Source organism: Lontra canadensis, unplaced genomic scaffold (genome assembly GCF_010015895.1).
Source record: "Lontra canadensis isolate GAN:19392208 unplaced genomic scaffold, GSC_riverotter_1.0 scaffold31, whole genome shotgun sequence".
NCBI lineage: Eukaryota > Metazoa > Chordata > Mammalia > Carnivora > Mustelidae > Lontra > Lontra canadensis.
In genome coordinates, this window is record NW_022631025.1 from 11,323,157 (window position 1) to 11,337,914 (window position 14,758).

A 14,758-nucleotide genomic window follows, 5' to 3' on the forward strand; every position below is an offset into this window, starting at 1 on the left:
ATATGATAATAGTGTACATATATGGTTATATAGAACCCATGAAATGAGCAGCTTTGTACCTGCCCCATCTGTACATCTCTATATATGTAATTATATCCCAGTTATCATATATTATTCTATAGTTCATCTTTATACCTGCATGGTAAGGAGTATCTAGAAAAGGAAAACAATGAAACATATGTATCTTTTCCTTATGATCTTATTTGTCTTCCTTAAAAAACTAACCACTAGGCTGTTTAAACAAAGTCTAAACAGACCTTGTTTAGATTTGCAGCTAAAATAATGCAACCGGATAGGCTAAACAAGTTAATGGGAGTAGAACAATTTCAGTTCCACCGCAGGCCAGGCACTCCGTTTCTGGATGTCTAAAGCTTTCACCCATGTGGCTTGCAAACCATCGCTCACATCCCACCCCTCAAAATCTTACTGAAAATACCTCTGCCGCATTCCACCGAGAAATACTCTTCCTCTGAACTCCTGTCGTAGTTCATGTCCTTAAAGGGCACGTAACTCTTGCTGCTCACGATAATGCAGCTCTTTGTGTCCCGAGCGGAAACAGCCCGGTGGTGGCGGCTCCGACGCAGGTGGACTTCTTGGCTCTGCCTCTTATGACCAGTGTGACGTCAGGGCGGTCGCTTGACCTCAGTTTTCTTTTTGGTCAGTGGGGATAATCAATGGGACTCACTTCCTAGGGTTGTCATTAGGGGTAAATCATGATGTCTTGCAACGTGCTTAGAGTAGCACTGAACGCTAGTTATTGTTCACCGGTTTGTAAAACCCTAGTTCTCCAAGTGCACAACTATGCCTTATTTGTCTTGCGAGTCCCGCGGTGCTCTGTATGTCACAGGTGCAGGCGCACAAGCCAATACTGGTAGAGCCACAGGAGCAACGTCGAAGGGAAATGTAACAGAGTGATCGCTATTTATTGTAAATGACAGACATCTGACGTTCCCATTTTGCTACATTTTGAAGAGCTGAAGAACTTTAAGTCCATGTTTTGGCTCCATAGGAAGCATCTTAAAGGGATGGTGGAATAAAGAATATAGTGGGAACCACTTTTCCTCGTGAGCGCCACCATCTCTAACATGAAATAGCTATGGAATGAGCTACGGGGTGACCCAGCTCCATCTCAGGGAGGAGGAGAAATGAATGAAGAGAAAATGAACAATTCCAGCTCTGCTGAACTAGACTCACAGTAGAGATATAAAAGTAGGACATTTTCAGGAGCCCCATTATACTAGGATGTCTGGCTATGGCTGAGGCCTGGGAATAAATTTAGGTTGTTTTGTCATTCACTAAGTCCCAACAGGGAAGATAATTTTGCTTCTGATTTCAGCTACTGTCAAATGTAGGCATCAAATCTGTTACATTGGTCTCATAATTAAAAAACAAATTGTCTCTTTGAGAGAGAATGAGAGAGAGAACGCACAAACGGGGGAGGGGCAGAGTAAGAGGGAGAAGCAGGCTCCCTGCTGAGCGGAAAGCCCAGTAGCGGGCTGGATGCCAGGACCCCCAGATCATGACCTGAGCTGAAGGCAGATGCTTAACAAACATCAGCCACCCAGGCAACCCAGTCACATAATTTTTATACACATCCTTTATATATGATTGAACATATTATTTTGTATGATGTGTCCTTAACCAGCCTCTTCTCTTAGATTTCCTGACTTGACTCTATACTCTTGGATGAAGCCTGGGATCACCGGCAGGTTGAGTAAGCAAGAGAAAACATGGGGAGCAGAGGTTGGCTCCTTACCCAGAGGTCAAGAATGATATATATACACTTGAGGGAGGAAGGTTCTGAGCTCATACATTACATGGATAGGCAGACTACTTCTAAAGGTTGTCTTCCTCCTTCCTTCTCTCCCCCTGTCCTTTCCTTCCTCCCTTCCGTCCTTCCTTCCCTCAACCTCTCCTTTTCTTCCTCCCTCCTTCCTTGTTTCCTTCCTTCCCTCCCTCCCTCGCTCTCCCTATTCCCTTCCTTTCCTTCTTTCATTCCTTGCACTACAGAAGCTGTATTTGCTCATTATAAAAACATTGAGAAGTACTTAAAAGGTATACAAGGAACACATCAGTTCTCATCTTACCTCCACCACCTCAGGTTTCACTCCCTAGAAGCTATGATTTTTTTTTAAAGATTTTATTTATTTATTTGACAGACAGAGATCACAAGTAGGCAGAGAGGCAGGCAGAGAGAGAGGGGGAAGCAGGCTCCCTGCTGAGCAGAGAGCCCGATGCAGGGCTCGATCCCAGGACCCTGGGATCATGACCTGAGCCAAAGGCAGAGGCTTTAACCTACTGAGCCACCCAGGTGCCCCAAGAAGCTATGATTGATAATTATTCACCTGTGTCCTTTCAGATACTTTATAAGTATGCACATATATTTAAAAAATTTTTATAAACATACATGTAATCATAAACACACAGTTGTACTGTTTCACAATAGGTTTTTTAACTTAAGAAAAAAATACCCTTGGATATCTTTCCATACGAACCCAAACAGAGTTCGTGCATTATTCATAACTTCAAAGTATTTTGCTATATGTTTACATAAAATTTAATTAGTCACTTACTCATGAATCTTTGGGTCAAAATACTATAAGAAATATGAATAGAATAAATTTGTAGAAGTAAAAATATATGGATAAGGGGTATGCACATTTAAAATTTAATAGAGGTAGCCAAATGATCTTCCAAATAAGATTCCCCACATTGGCACACACAAATAATGCCTATTTCTATATACACTTCTTGACAGTAGATAATTGTAAACTTTGTTTTTGGCCAACCAACGGGTTGAATACATTTCACTGTCTTAATTCTCATTTCTTTAATTTCGAGTGAGGAAATCTGTACGTTCTTCCCTGTGATCCTCCTGTTGATATATTTTGCCCATTTTTATAGAATTTTTCTTTTGGATTTGTGGGTGTCCTTTGTGTATTATGGAAATTAGCCCTCTGTCATGGTTGCAACTATTTGCTTTCCTTTGCCATTTTTTTTTTTTGAACTAGTATTTTCTAACAGCCCTTCTAAGCACTGAATTTGTTTTCTACAGCAGCTTAGCTCGTGTGAATGGATGAGTCACGACAGCTCTGAGTTTGGTAGTACTAAAAGAAGAAGTGAAAAGATACCAGGGTAGGCAGAAACCAAGGAAAGTAACAGTTCCACATATGGAGTATCTGAAGAGGAAAGGTGAGGTTTGTTTTCAAAGCACCTGCCTGCGGTTTCATCCAATCTGTAAGGCATTAGATCCTCCTACCTCTATTCAGTTAGGAAGCTAGAAGGGAAATTCCAACTGTCTACGGCTCTACCTCTAGGGTTTTATTGAATAACATAAGCTAAAATCAAAAGAAAAACTAACTATGGTTGGATGAACGAGGACATGCATATCTTGGTCTCTAAAACAAGGTGACCCAATTCACTATTTATTATAAGAAGCTTCATGAATTAATCTTGTTGTAACTGTCAGTGTCACCAAATAGTTTCAATTCTGTATTTACTGACATTCAAAACATTTTAAGGAACCTTCAGATGTATCTTGCTATATTATTAGTTATCACTTAGGGGTTATTAAAACGTAGGAAGATCATATTGGATAATTGGCCTAAGAAGGTTTTCAGTCCCTGAGAAACCCATCTGCTCATCAGGTCTCCTCAAATGTTTCTGCAACAGATTGGACGGTGCAGAGGGGGTATTTTTATTCCCTAAGATAGCTCCTTTGTCCTTTTCTCTCAACAGGGCTGAAGTCCTATTGGAACCTATGGCTTTGAGGGGCTGACCAATCTCCACTCTCCTCCCTACCACCAAGGTGACAGACAAGTGTCAGTCACATGAGAATTATTTTCTGGGATTTATCTTTGAAACATTTGTATCAAGAGTACAGCGTCATGGAAACATGGAATCTTTCTGATTTATTTTTAATACTTCGGGATTTAAAATGTTACTAAATGATGTGTAACAAAATTTGTGCCTCCATTAAGGACCCATTATGGGATATACATGCATTATGCATAGCACAGCGTCTGCAGTTACTCTGAGGTGTAGGGGCTCTACCTGAAATAGTTAACTTAAGAAGTTAATGAAACCAGAATGGTCCAAGATAAGCTATATAATTTTAGACAATCTTGTCTCCAACCAGCTGCAAGCATAAATTGCAATTTCCAGATCCAGGGCAAGACTCTGCAACTACTGATCACGGAGAGACTCACAGGTAGAGAGAGAAAGGGCGGGGTAGGAAGCCTGTGTTACAGGAACTGTTTATGGACAAGGTTCCCCAGTAAACATATTGGAACTCTAACAGGCATATCTCCTCTGTGAGTGGCAGATAACGTTTATCTTATGTGACAACTCCAGCCATTTCTTAACAACAATCTGGAAAGCTAATCTGAAAAGAGATGGCAAAAATTACTGGCTATACCCCGGTATCTACTTTTCCCTTCCTTCAAAGTGATGTGATTTTAGCTCGAGATGTATTTGACTAGGATAAAGGCTATATTTTCAGACCCCCTTTTAGCTAGGTGTGAACGTGGGACCAAATAGTGCCACATGGGATGGAAACCAAAATGGTTTGTATGACTTCCTCATGGTGACTTTAAAGGGAAAGGGTGTGATGTTCCCTCGCTCCTTTTTCCTGATTCTTTCTGGCTTGAAATAGAAGAGATGGGGAGCTCCCATGGACCATGAGGACAGACTGGAGGAGAAAAGAAAAGGAATCTGAGTTCTCAACTCCATGAGGCCACTACATTAAATCTGGACTCCTGTTCAGAATAACATGAAAATAAGGGGAAAAAATCCCATCTCTTTTAGGCATCCAGTGTTTTGAGTCCTTATTAAAGCAGCAGAACCTGTGTCTTAATGAATGCAAAATGGTTCTGAGCTGAATCAAGGCTCAGTGGGAAAAGTCATGCTAGGTTTGCAATGCCAGCTGTGGGCAAGGGACCCGATGGTCTACCAACTCTAACCTCTTACTGTATGGATAGCTAACCTACTCCAAAATGGAAAACTCTCAAACAAAACAAAACAAAACAAAAACAACCCCTTTTATGTCACTCGTACATTACAGCTTTCCTTGGCTATACGCCCGTCTCCCTCTCTGTGCTATTGTTAACCACTTCAGGCTTAACCTCTCTGTAATTGGTAGAAATACAAAGAAATGAGACTGACTTAACAATCATAATAAGAATAAAATAAGTAATATATGTCGTATTTAGGATATACTATTTATTTATATATAAATGTCTACAATCCTTTAAAAGAGCCTCCTGGAAAACTATATGCTTACTTCAATGAGGCTGCCATTACTAAAATATTTTTGGAATTGTTTTAAAGTTGTATATCCACCCATTTCTTATAATAATAGGACTGAACCAAATCACTAAAATTTCTTTCATGCCCAACTGCAACTCTTTATTGAGCATTTGCTGTGCCTAACATCGTTAGTTTGGGTGTCCGAGAGGTTGGTAATCAATTGAGGAAGTCAATAGTACTCTTTTGACAATCTATGTTAAATCTCCTGGGTAATGTGGTTTCATAATTTAACAATAAAAAAAATACATATAAGGAGTCTATAGTCCAGGGAAGTGAGAAATATACAACAGAAATGAAATGTGAATTTTTAAAAAGCTCTGCTTCATGGAGTTTTATACCACTGATTTATTCATTCCCTCAAGATTTATATTAGTGCCTTGCCCCCTTACTTCCCCACAGATTCTCAGTAATTTATAGATTAAAAATTAGAGTTTTCTTTGTGTTCAGTTTTAAAACTCCTTATTCTACTAGAACCTTGATTTATTAATGCATTCCCCATTGCAATGCATTCTACTGAGTAGGCTTTTCCAAGAGCCTCTGGATAAAGCAGCCCCATCTCTGTGTCTGCCCCCACACCAGCTAATAACCGTGGGCTGTGGGCTTTCTCTGAGTCTCAGGGACTCTGACAGAAGAGCTCCTGGCATGAAGCACATTTCTGGAGTCACTGAGCCTGAAACGTAAAGCCGTGGTACTCAGAGTGGGTGCCACTGAGTTGGAAATACTGATCTACTTCGTGAGTCTTGGTTCTGCCAGTTAAGCAAGTCAGTGTGTCTCTTCAAATGAGTAAAGCTTCCTAATAGCCATTAGGGCAGAAAGGTCAACTCAAGTCCATTTATAGTTTTCGAGTATGCCCGGAGTTCGGGCTTAGACAATGACTTTGGTCCTCACCCCGGAGAGAAGGGGTTCAGAGCCAACGAAGTCAGACAGAAGGAAGAACTTCCCCATGGCAAGGACGTTAGGATCAGAAGGGCATGCCAGGGCAGACATCCAGCAGATGCTGTTGGTTTCGGAAACCACTGTCCTCACCGGTGGTTAAAGATTATAAACCTCATTGCTAGCTCACGATTGCTGCCTTGTCTGTGTGTCTTTAGACTAGAATAGAGCATCATGGTGTGGCCTTGACACATCAGGTGTGGGCTATTGGAAAGATTTGGAAAACAGCAAAAATAACAAAAACAACCAAACAAAAAGAAAACTCATGGAAACACATTTGCAGTAGTGTTTCCTGAGGGACGTGATTGGCCTTTGGGGCACGCAGGTCTTCACGTGAAACTGTTCTGCCCAAGGCAGAATATTAACATCCCTGCCTCTTCTCTCATGTCATTCGGGAGCACCAGAAATCGTGTCAACCTGGAGGCCCCCTGATATTTTTAAATGCCTCCTAGGGGAGGCCGGGTCACCCTAGTTGTAAGCCACGACAGCCGTGTTTAAAAATTATCACCCAAATGGTGGTAAAGGAAGGAGGATATCAATGATGCAGTCATGATTACTTATTTCTGATTATGGAAATTTCATGGGAACAAACTGCTTTAAATTGATGTGTGTTGTGTCATAGAGATGAGCTTTTTAAAATAAAATCCTCTGGAGCCAATAGGACTTTACCAGTATTGACTCACTCTGGGCATTAGAAGTTTCTGTGGCTCATGGAGTCTATAACTCGGCGGAAAGGGGATATATTTGTTTCCACAATAAGGCATAATTTATTAGGGATGATGTCCTGTACTGTTGGAAGACATTATTCTTCTTATTATTTTTGTTAGTTTGGGTGAGTAAGCATACAGTCATATATAAATAAGTGTGTTGGCTTAGGGACTGCATAATAAAACGTATTTTTCCTACAGAATTCTAAATAGCAATATCTTCAAATACCGAATGTGATTATGCTTTATGAATTCTGCCATCGTTTCTGCCACTTGTTTACTCAGAAATACCAAGCCCATTTTAAGCTGCTGCTTTAGAGAAAGTACTCCTGGTATCCTTATCAGACGAGGCTATGCTCAAATGTCAGTCAGTACTCTGGGGCAGAGAAAATGCGGAGAAACAAATTCTCTCTCAAGCAAACCCCGACAGTAGCAAATGTATTGGTTATGGAAACCTAAACCCACCCAGACACCACCATTAATTAATATCACAAAGTAAATGTATCTACTAAGGGACATAACGTATCTATCTAAGGGACATAATCCCTTAGACTGGATTTAGTCTGAGATAGATTTCACTTTAGAGCATGGACATGACAAAGTTAGAAATTTCTAGCCTCATAATGAGATTTCCTATAGCTTAAGTTGATGTTCACAATATAATTAGATATGCAATCTGAATAAAATTTTGCATTTGGGCAAACCTAAAACAAAATTCAAATAACAAGAGTAACATTTTAATCAAATAGAGCCCAAAGATAACTAGATTTATCTTGTCTTCCTTCAATCCCCTTTTTGAATAAAATGATAACTTACGAGAAGAAAATTTAAAGTGTAAGATATATTCTGGGCTGATTCACGTTTAGCCCAAAATCTGACACTGCTACCAAATATGTAGTCAACGGCCCCAACTGACAGTCACCATGACTGCTCTAAGACACTGGATGGCTTGAATCTCTAAAGAAAGGTTACATTTTCTCCATCACGCTCTGTTTATTTGGGCAGAAGGAACAACTACAGTGTAGAATACACTTTCTACAATGTAGAAAAAGACAAAAGGGTTTTCTGGTTATTGTTGTAATGGTTAAGATTTTAAATCAATTACTCTTCAACAAATCATGTTAACAGAGACTTGATGATATGGTCCAGAACATAATTTTGAGCCCTCATTTTTTTCTCTTTGGATCTTTCCATTAACTATAGACATATATGGTTCCTCCTTAACAAGGAGAGCCAGGTCTGATTTGTGGTTAAAAAACAAAACAAAAGAGAAGAGAAGAGAAGAGAAGAGAAAATATGTATATACACACATACACACACACATTGTGATGAATTCTCTTGACTCTTGTAGGTTTCAAATGAGAGGGTCTGGTCTCAGGTTGGAACCCATGGCATCCGGGCTATATCAACACAGGAAATTGTTCCCTGGTGGTGGGGGACCACTGTACCACCAAGAAGGCAGGAAGGGAACCAGTGTTTCTGGACAGCCACATGCTAGAATCCTTTCATATGATGACTCCTATGTCAACTCCTTTAACCAGGGTTCACAGATCCAGTAACAGAGTCTAAGAGAAATGCTTTGATACTAGAATGTTTATGGATGAAATGATATGCTGTCTGGATTTCCTTCAAAATTATCCAGGGGAGGATGTAGGTAGGTACGTATAGGGAGATTCTAAGCTTGGCCATGGGCTGGTAAATGTGGAGGTTGGGTGACAGTCATGGTGGGTTATTATAATCTTCTCCAACTTTTTTGTATGTGAAATGTTTTAACAATAAAAATAGATGCACAAGATATGCTTAGGGTTTTAAAGTCCCATGAGGCTACTTTTGTGCTACTTTCTAGAGCAGCCCCTTGGTAGCCTTTCAGCTAATACATATTTCCTGAGCAGCTACTGTGTTCCCAGCAATGGGTTAAGTTGCCTCAATTTACATGAATATGTGAATACCAATAAAATATTTTAATATGAGGAATTTTTTATTATCTACCTTTTTTAAATTTAAATAGTTCAAACTTAGCATATGGTGCTTGGCAATATTAATGAAAGGTGTGGGTCACATTTGATAATGCCCTTAATCACTTCCCAGCACTGCAGTCTGATCTTTGAGATGAATGACTTTATGTTCTTATGAATGTCAACTACACCGTTGCTTTCGTCCACAGACACAGATGACACTTCTGGGATATAGGTATATAGGATTGCAGAGTCAAACAGCCTCACTCCCTTGCCTCTCTCTCCCTCCTACTTGCCAGACACAATCCCAGCAGGTGCTCAACCCAATTCTATGTCTGTTCTATTGCTCGAGCTGAACACAGCTGCAAAGAAAACACACAACCCGAGAGATCCATGGCTCTCAAAATTCACAACCAAAATACCCGATGGGGCCAGGATGCTGTGGGGTCAAGCTACATTTCCCTGGTCCCGACATTCTCCCTGTCTCTACATTAACTGTAGTGCCTTATGCTCCTTAATCTCCTCTCCCTCCTCTCCTTCCACACTGATGTTTGCTGATGACCTCCTGTATTCTTTTCCTTATAAAGAAACTATCTACAGAAAAGCACCTGATCAGCCCAGCAGAAAATGCTCCATCCTACCCATGTCTGTGCCCATATGCTCTGTCTTCCCTCCTGCTATGCAGGGAGAAGGTGGCCATGTCCGAAAGCTGAGCTCTTTATTTGTGCACTGAATCTCATCACCTTTGTCCTGATTCCCCCAGAGATTCCCCCGCCTTTTTTTCCCTGCAAAAGCTTACTTGTTTGGAGCTCTCCCTAGCTCCCCCTGCCCCTTTTTAAGAATCTACCAGTGTTGCTAAGAATGGCCTCGCAGCTTTTACTTGGTGTGTCTACTCCTTACCATGAATGCCCAATTCATTAGCAAGTCCTCCCGAGTTCTACCTGCATGATATATCTTAGGATATATGCTTCATATGAGGCATCTAGAAGAGGCGGATTCACAAAGATACAAAGTAGAGTAGTGGTTACCAGAGGCTGAAGGGAGGGAGGAAAGGGGAGTTAGTGTTAATGAGCACAGAATTTAAGTGTGGAATGATGAAAATGTTCTGGGGATGGACGGTGGTGATGGTCACAAAACAATGCGTATGTACTTAATGTCACTGAACTGTATACTTAAAAATGGTACAAATGGTAAATTTTATCTTATATATATTTTATATTTTTTAAAAAGCCCAGTTAAGAAGATATCTATGCATATATTTGAATCCGACCACATTTTACTTCCCCTCTTGCTGTCATTCTATTTCAAAGCGCGCTCATTCCCACCTGCATTATTCCTCCCAAAACATCTCCCTGCTGGACAGCTTGCTCCCACCTCAGTCTGGTCTCTGCACACAGCAGCAGAGTGAGGTTCTAAACCGGAAAGGAGATCCTGTAATGTGCCAGATCACAATTCTGTTAGAATAAAACCCAGCTCTCTACAAATGCCTTGCTCTTTCTCAAACACCCAGGGCTTTCGTCCCTACTTTCGCTCCCTTCCAGAATCTTCTCCCCGCAGTGGGCTCCCTGACTTCATTCAGGTCTCTGCTTCCATGTCACCTCCTCACAGAGGCCCTTCCTGACTACCTTACAGCAGCCTCTCAATGCACAGGCACGTGTGTGTGCAAACCCACCCACGCATGTCTGGTCCTATACCTTCCTCTGCTCTCTTTTTCTTAACAGTTCTTTTTACTACCAGATATCACGTATTTATTTGTTCCCTTATTTAACCTATTACTCAACCCCTCTGCAGTTAAACTCAATGAACTGTCAACAGCTGCTTTCCCAGACCTCAGCCATGACCAGTCTGTAATGGGAGTTCAAGAACTATCTATATCCTAAAAGGCTGTGCACATGAAATTTGAAGTTTAGCAAGTGGCCAGTGGAAGTGTTCCAAAGCAGGTCACTGCTCATGTCCAAAAGGGTTCTCCTTTAAAAACAAAGACCTTCAGGAACCAGTGACAATACTTGAGAAGGGACAGCTGACACCAGGAATGAGTGGGGGGAGGGGAAGAGAAGAGATAATGGAGGCCAGGGTGCAGAAACAAATGGAAGAGACTGGTATTTGTGACACATTATCATCAATGATTGTCATTTAGATGAGAAAGGGTTGAAAGTTCTCCCGAGCAAGACTCACTTAATATTTAAGGAAAATATCCTTCAGAAGATTATGTCACTTAAGTCAGAAACAGACTTGTTGAAAGGCTACTGGTAGGCAGGTCATCCCCAAGTGATGAGAATGAAAGGCACTTTAATGAGAAACACGTGGAGGGCATTCAGCATGGGACTTTTAGTGACAAATCAGAGATAGCCCCAGGCACCTGGGACAAGGTGATGACCCTCTCAGATTCAGCTCAGGGACAGAACTGGTGTGAAAGCTAACTCCCGGTGTTTCTCACTACAGTTTGTGGGCAAACTGCGACCCTGAGCCTTTCTACCTCCTGTGACCTCAGAGACCTCCTCTGGGTGTCTTTAACCTCCACCTCCCATGTAATTATTTTTATTCAATGGGAACCTATGGGTTTCTGCAAATCCTCAAGTAAGTATCTCAAAGCAGGGAGGAAAGTTATGTTTATAAATTACGATACATCCAATGACCATGTGGCTCCCCTGCCCCCAACCCTCATTCCAGCTCCCTTCACCCAACCCACTTGGGGGGTTCACCCCTTACCTCAGACCTAATCCTACTTGTGGACTTGGAGCAGTTTGAGAGTCTCTGGCCTGCTTCTCTGACCTTGTGCCTCAGCTTTGCACCTGGTGCATGCTTCTCCCCTACTTTTTGCCCTAGACCCTTGACTGGGTCCCCACTTGTCAATGTTTCTGTGTGCTGCTACCTGCCTTGGTAAGTTAGCGAGGGTCCACAGTCTCTCTGAATGGCGTGAGGCGTGTGCAGGGGGTCCCGGCTCTTCCAGCATCCCTGACATCCTGACCCGCCTTGGCCTGCTCTTTGACTCCATGTTTCTGGGCTTTGCGCCTCATTGTGGCCAGGTCACTGTAAGGGAGCCTCTCCGGGTCCCCCCGTAGGCCATTCACAAGGAGAGCACCTCTGGGAGCTTTACGAGAAAGGTACCCCCACCCCCCCACCAGGAAGATAAATTAAAAAAAGATGTTCCAAGATGACCAGTTAGGAAAACAGCACCCTTTCCTCAGGCAGCCTGTAAGGCATGGAGCTTGGCAGACAGAACTTGGCAGGTTTGCCCCCGCCCCCCAGCACCCCCGAGCTGGGTGTATAACTTACACCACCATGTACCTAGTTCTCCTCCTCATCACTGACTAACCGGCCCAGCTGCCACCGGTGCCCGACCCCATGACAGGCTTCCTAGTCTGGACAGGTTTTGCCTCATCGGATCCCTGAATCTGCTCTTTGTCTATCCTGCTTCCATCCTGTGTCTTTCAGGTCATTCCCACTGAGGTTCTCATTCTTAATCTGACGGTGTATAAGAAGTCAAAATCTAAGGAGATACCACTCATAATATAACATTTGACCTTTCTATCCACTACTGTAATACAATTCAATTTTAGTATTACAAAACCTACTACCCATTGGTCAGAGTGCTTTGTTACACTTGATCTCTGCTGATTTCTGGATCGATTTTCTAGTCCTTTCTATCCCCCCCTCCCCCCAAAGACGTCTAGCTTGGGATAATCCTGTTTTCTCTTTCCAAAGACAGCTGGGGATTCTAGGATAGAAGACAGTTTCCTAATACAAGTTGGACTTCAGGCCTAGGCCAAAAGGTACTATTCTAGACACCCCTGTGGAAAAGACAAAACAGGAGTAGCTCCTAAGCGTTGGGACAGCAACAAGTGTAAGAGAGAGAAGGTGTGATCTGACAGGGCGAACATTCCAGTTCTGGAAGGAACGTGGTTCTGGCAAGGAAACCCCCCCCAGACAGATACAGAGAAAAGACCAGGGGGTAACCATTCAGAAGGCTGAATCACAGCACACTGAGCGTCTGGAAACATCCAGCCAAAGAGAATCATTTATTATTTAGAACTGCAGGCTGTGAAAGTTAATCAATTAGATCCAAGTTGCCCTGATGAGACAAACGATTACCCCTAAAGTCTGAGCTTGCCACGAATCCTCCTCAACGTTTGCTTTGTGGAAACAAACTAAAATATTGTGAGGAGACATGGTAGATGACTTTCCTACCTCTGCTACATTTACATGCAAGCTACTTAGTGATTTGGGGAGCACTGCTGTTTTCACGGTGTTACCTTTTCACAGTTAATTGTGGGCACACTAAATACAGCATAGAACGCACGAGTACTTATGAGGTAATTTCAGTAAACCCACCACAGATAGGGATTATGTAGTATGCATAAACATGCACATAAATCTAAACATATATATTTAAAGACAATGAATAAATACACAGAATTAAGACACAGAATTAAAGTTTATGAAAATGGGTACACAGAGTACTTTTGTTTGGAGAATGCCAGTTGTCTTGAAATTCCTAAGCATAGGCAGATCTATACTACGATATATATAGTGTGTATATAGATATGTATATCTATATACACACTATATACACACTATATAGATATACATATACATATCTATGTATATGTATATGTACATATATATAGATATACATATCTATATACACACTAAGATATATATGATATATATTATATATATATATATATATATATATATGTAATTTCTGGCCAACAACAACAAAAAAACAAATAGAAGCAATTTCTCCAGGGTGCCTTTCCTCCTAGAGTACTGTGTAAAGGATGTAGGAAAAGTCTGGAAAGAAAGGTGTGTCTGCATGCATACACCCTAGATGGGGTTGAGTTTCTCATGTCTGACAAATGAGTGCTAATCCACTAATCATGTAATCCCTCATCTTTCACATCCAGTCCTCTGCCCCCGGATGACTTCCTTGGGTTCTAACCACTAGCCCCGCAGACACATAATGGTCCCTGTTTGACACTTGCTCGAGTTCTTATAATATTGCCACATGGTACACTTGTAGTTACTTTCCACAGGCTTCCCATGAGGCCCAGCAGTGGGAAGAGCAGCCTACTTACTTGTGTTTATCTTCTGGAGAGAAATGTGCTTTTCCAGTTGTCTCCGCAGCTTGACCTCAGCTCCGTATTTCCCGGTGGTCCCGTTGTCAGCCAGGATGAAGTGGGAATGCATGCTGTTGAGAACAGTGAGCTTGCTCATGGGGTTGGACATGGTCTGATATGGCCGGACAACCTGCAGGATTTCAAAAGGAAGAGGTGGAAGTCAGAGAAAGAGCGAGCAAAATATGAAAAGGAGAACAAGCCAGAGAGGAAACAGAGAGAGAAGTATAAATCAGTTCTTTGGTACAGTGAAAACAGTTTATATCCTCTTCCTAACACCACTGTGGGTAGCAAATTTTATGGTCAAAGTTCCCCAGTCACAACAAGATTATACTTAAGGAATAACATGTTTATATGCTGAATTTGATACAGAACCTAGAGTTTGTGCTCTCACCATACTCAAAAACTGGCATGTGAAGGATTGTGTCATTGTGAGGTCGATCTTTCATCTGCTGACGAACCATAAGTAATTTTAACGTTTACTCATTTTGTTTTTTCTTTCTCTTCTGCACGATGTCCATACTCCAATGGGCACAGCAGAGCCATCATGGTTCTGGAGTAGGGTTGGGTTGAGGGTGGGGGCCAGGTAGATCTTTTCAGTCAAGCCCATTCAGTCATCTGAAGGTCTGTTAATTCGAAAAATCAACCTTGTTCTTATTAGACACCTTATTTAAGTGGAAATACTGAATGCCAAATACGTGTCTCGTGAAATGAGCGTGAATCAAAATATTCATCTCTG

The 14,758-nt window shown here is 41.7% G+C and overlaps 1 protein-coding gene across 18 annotated transcripts in view; it reads right to left on the minus strand.

Annotated features, from left to right (window-relative positions):
* LOC116873011 (transient receptor potential cation channel subfamily M member 3) overlaps positions 1–14,758 on the minus strand; it is a 484,792-nt gene that overhangs the window by 202,088 nt on the left and 267,946 nt on the right. For all 18 annotated transcript variants that reach the window (XM_032866614.1, XM_032866613.1, XM_032866612.1 and 15 more), the window contains exon 6: positions 13,981–14,152. In XM_032866614.1, coding sequence (XP_032722505.1) covers positions 13,981–14,152 — 172 coding nt within the window. The remainder of the gene's footprint in view (positions 1–13,980; positions 14,153–14,758) is intronic.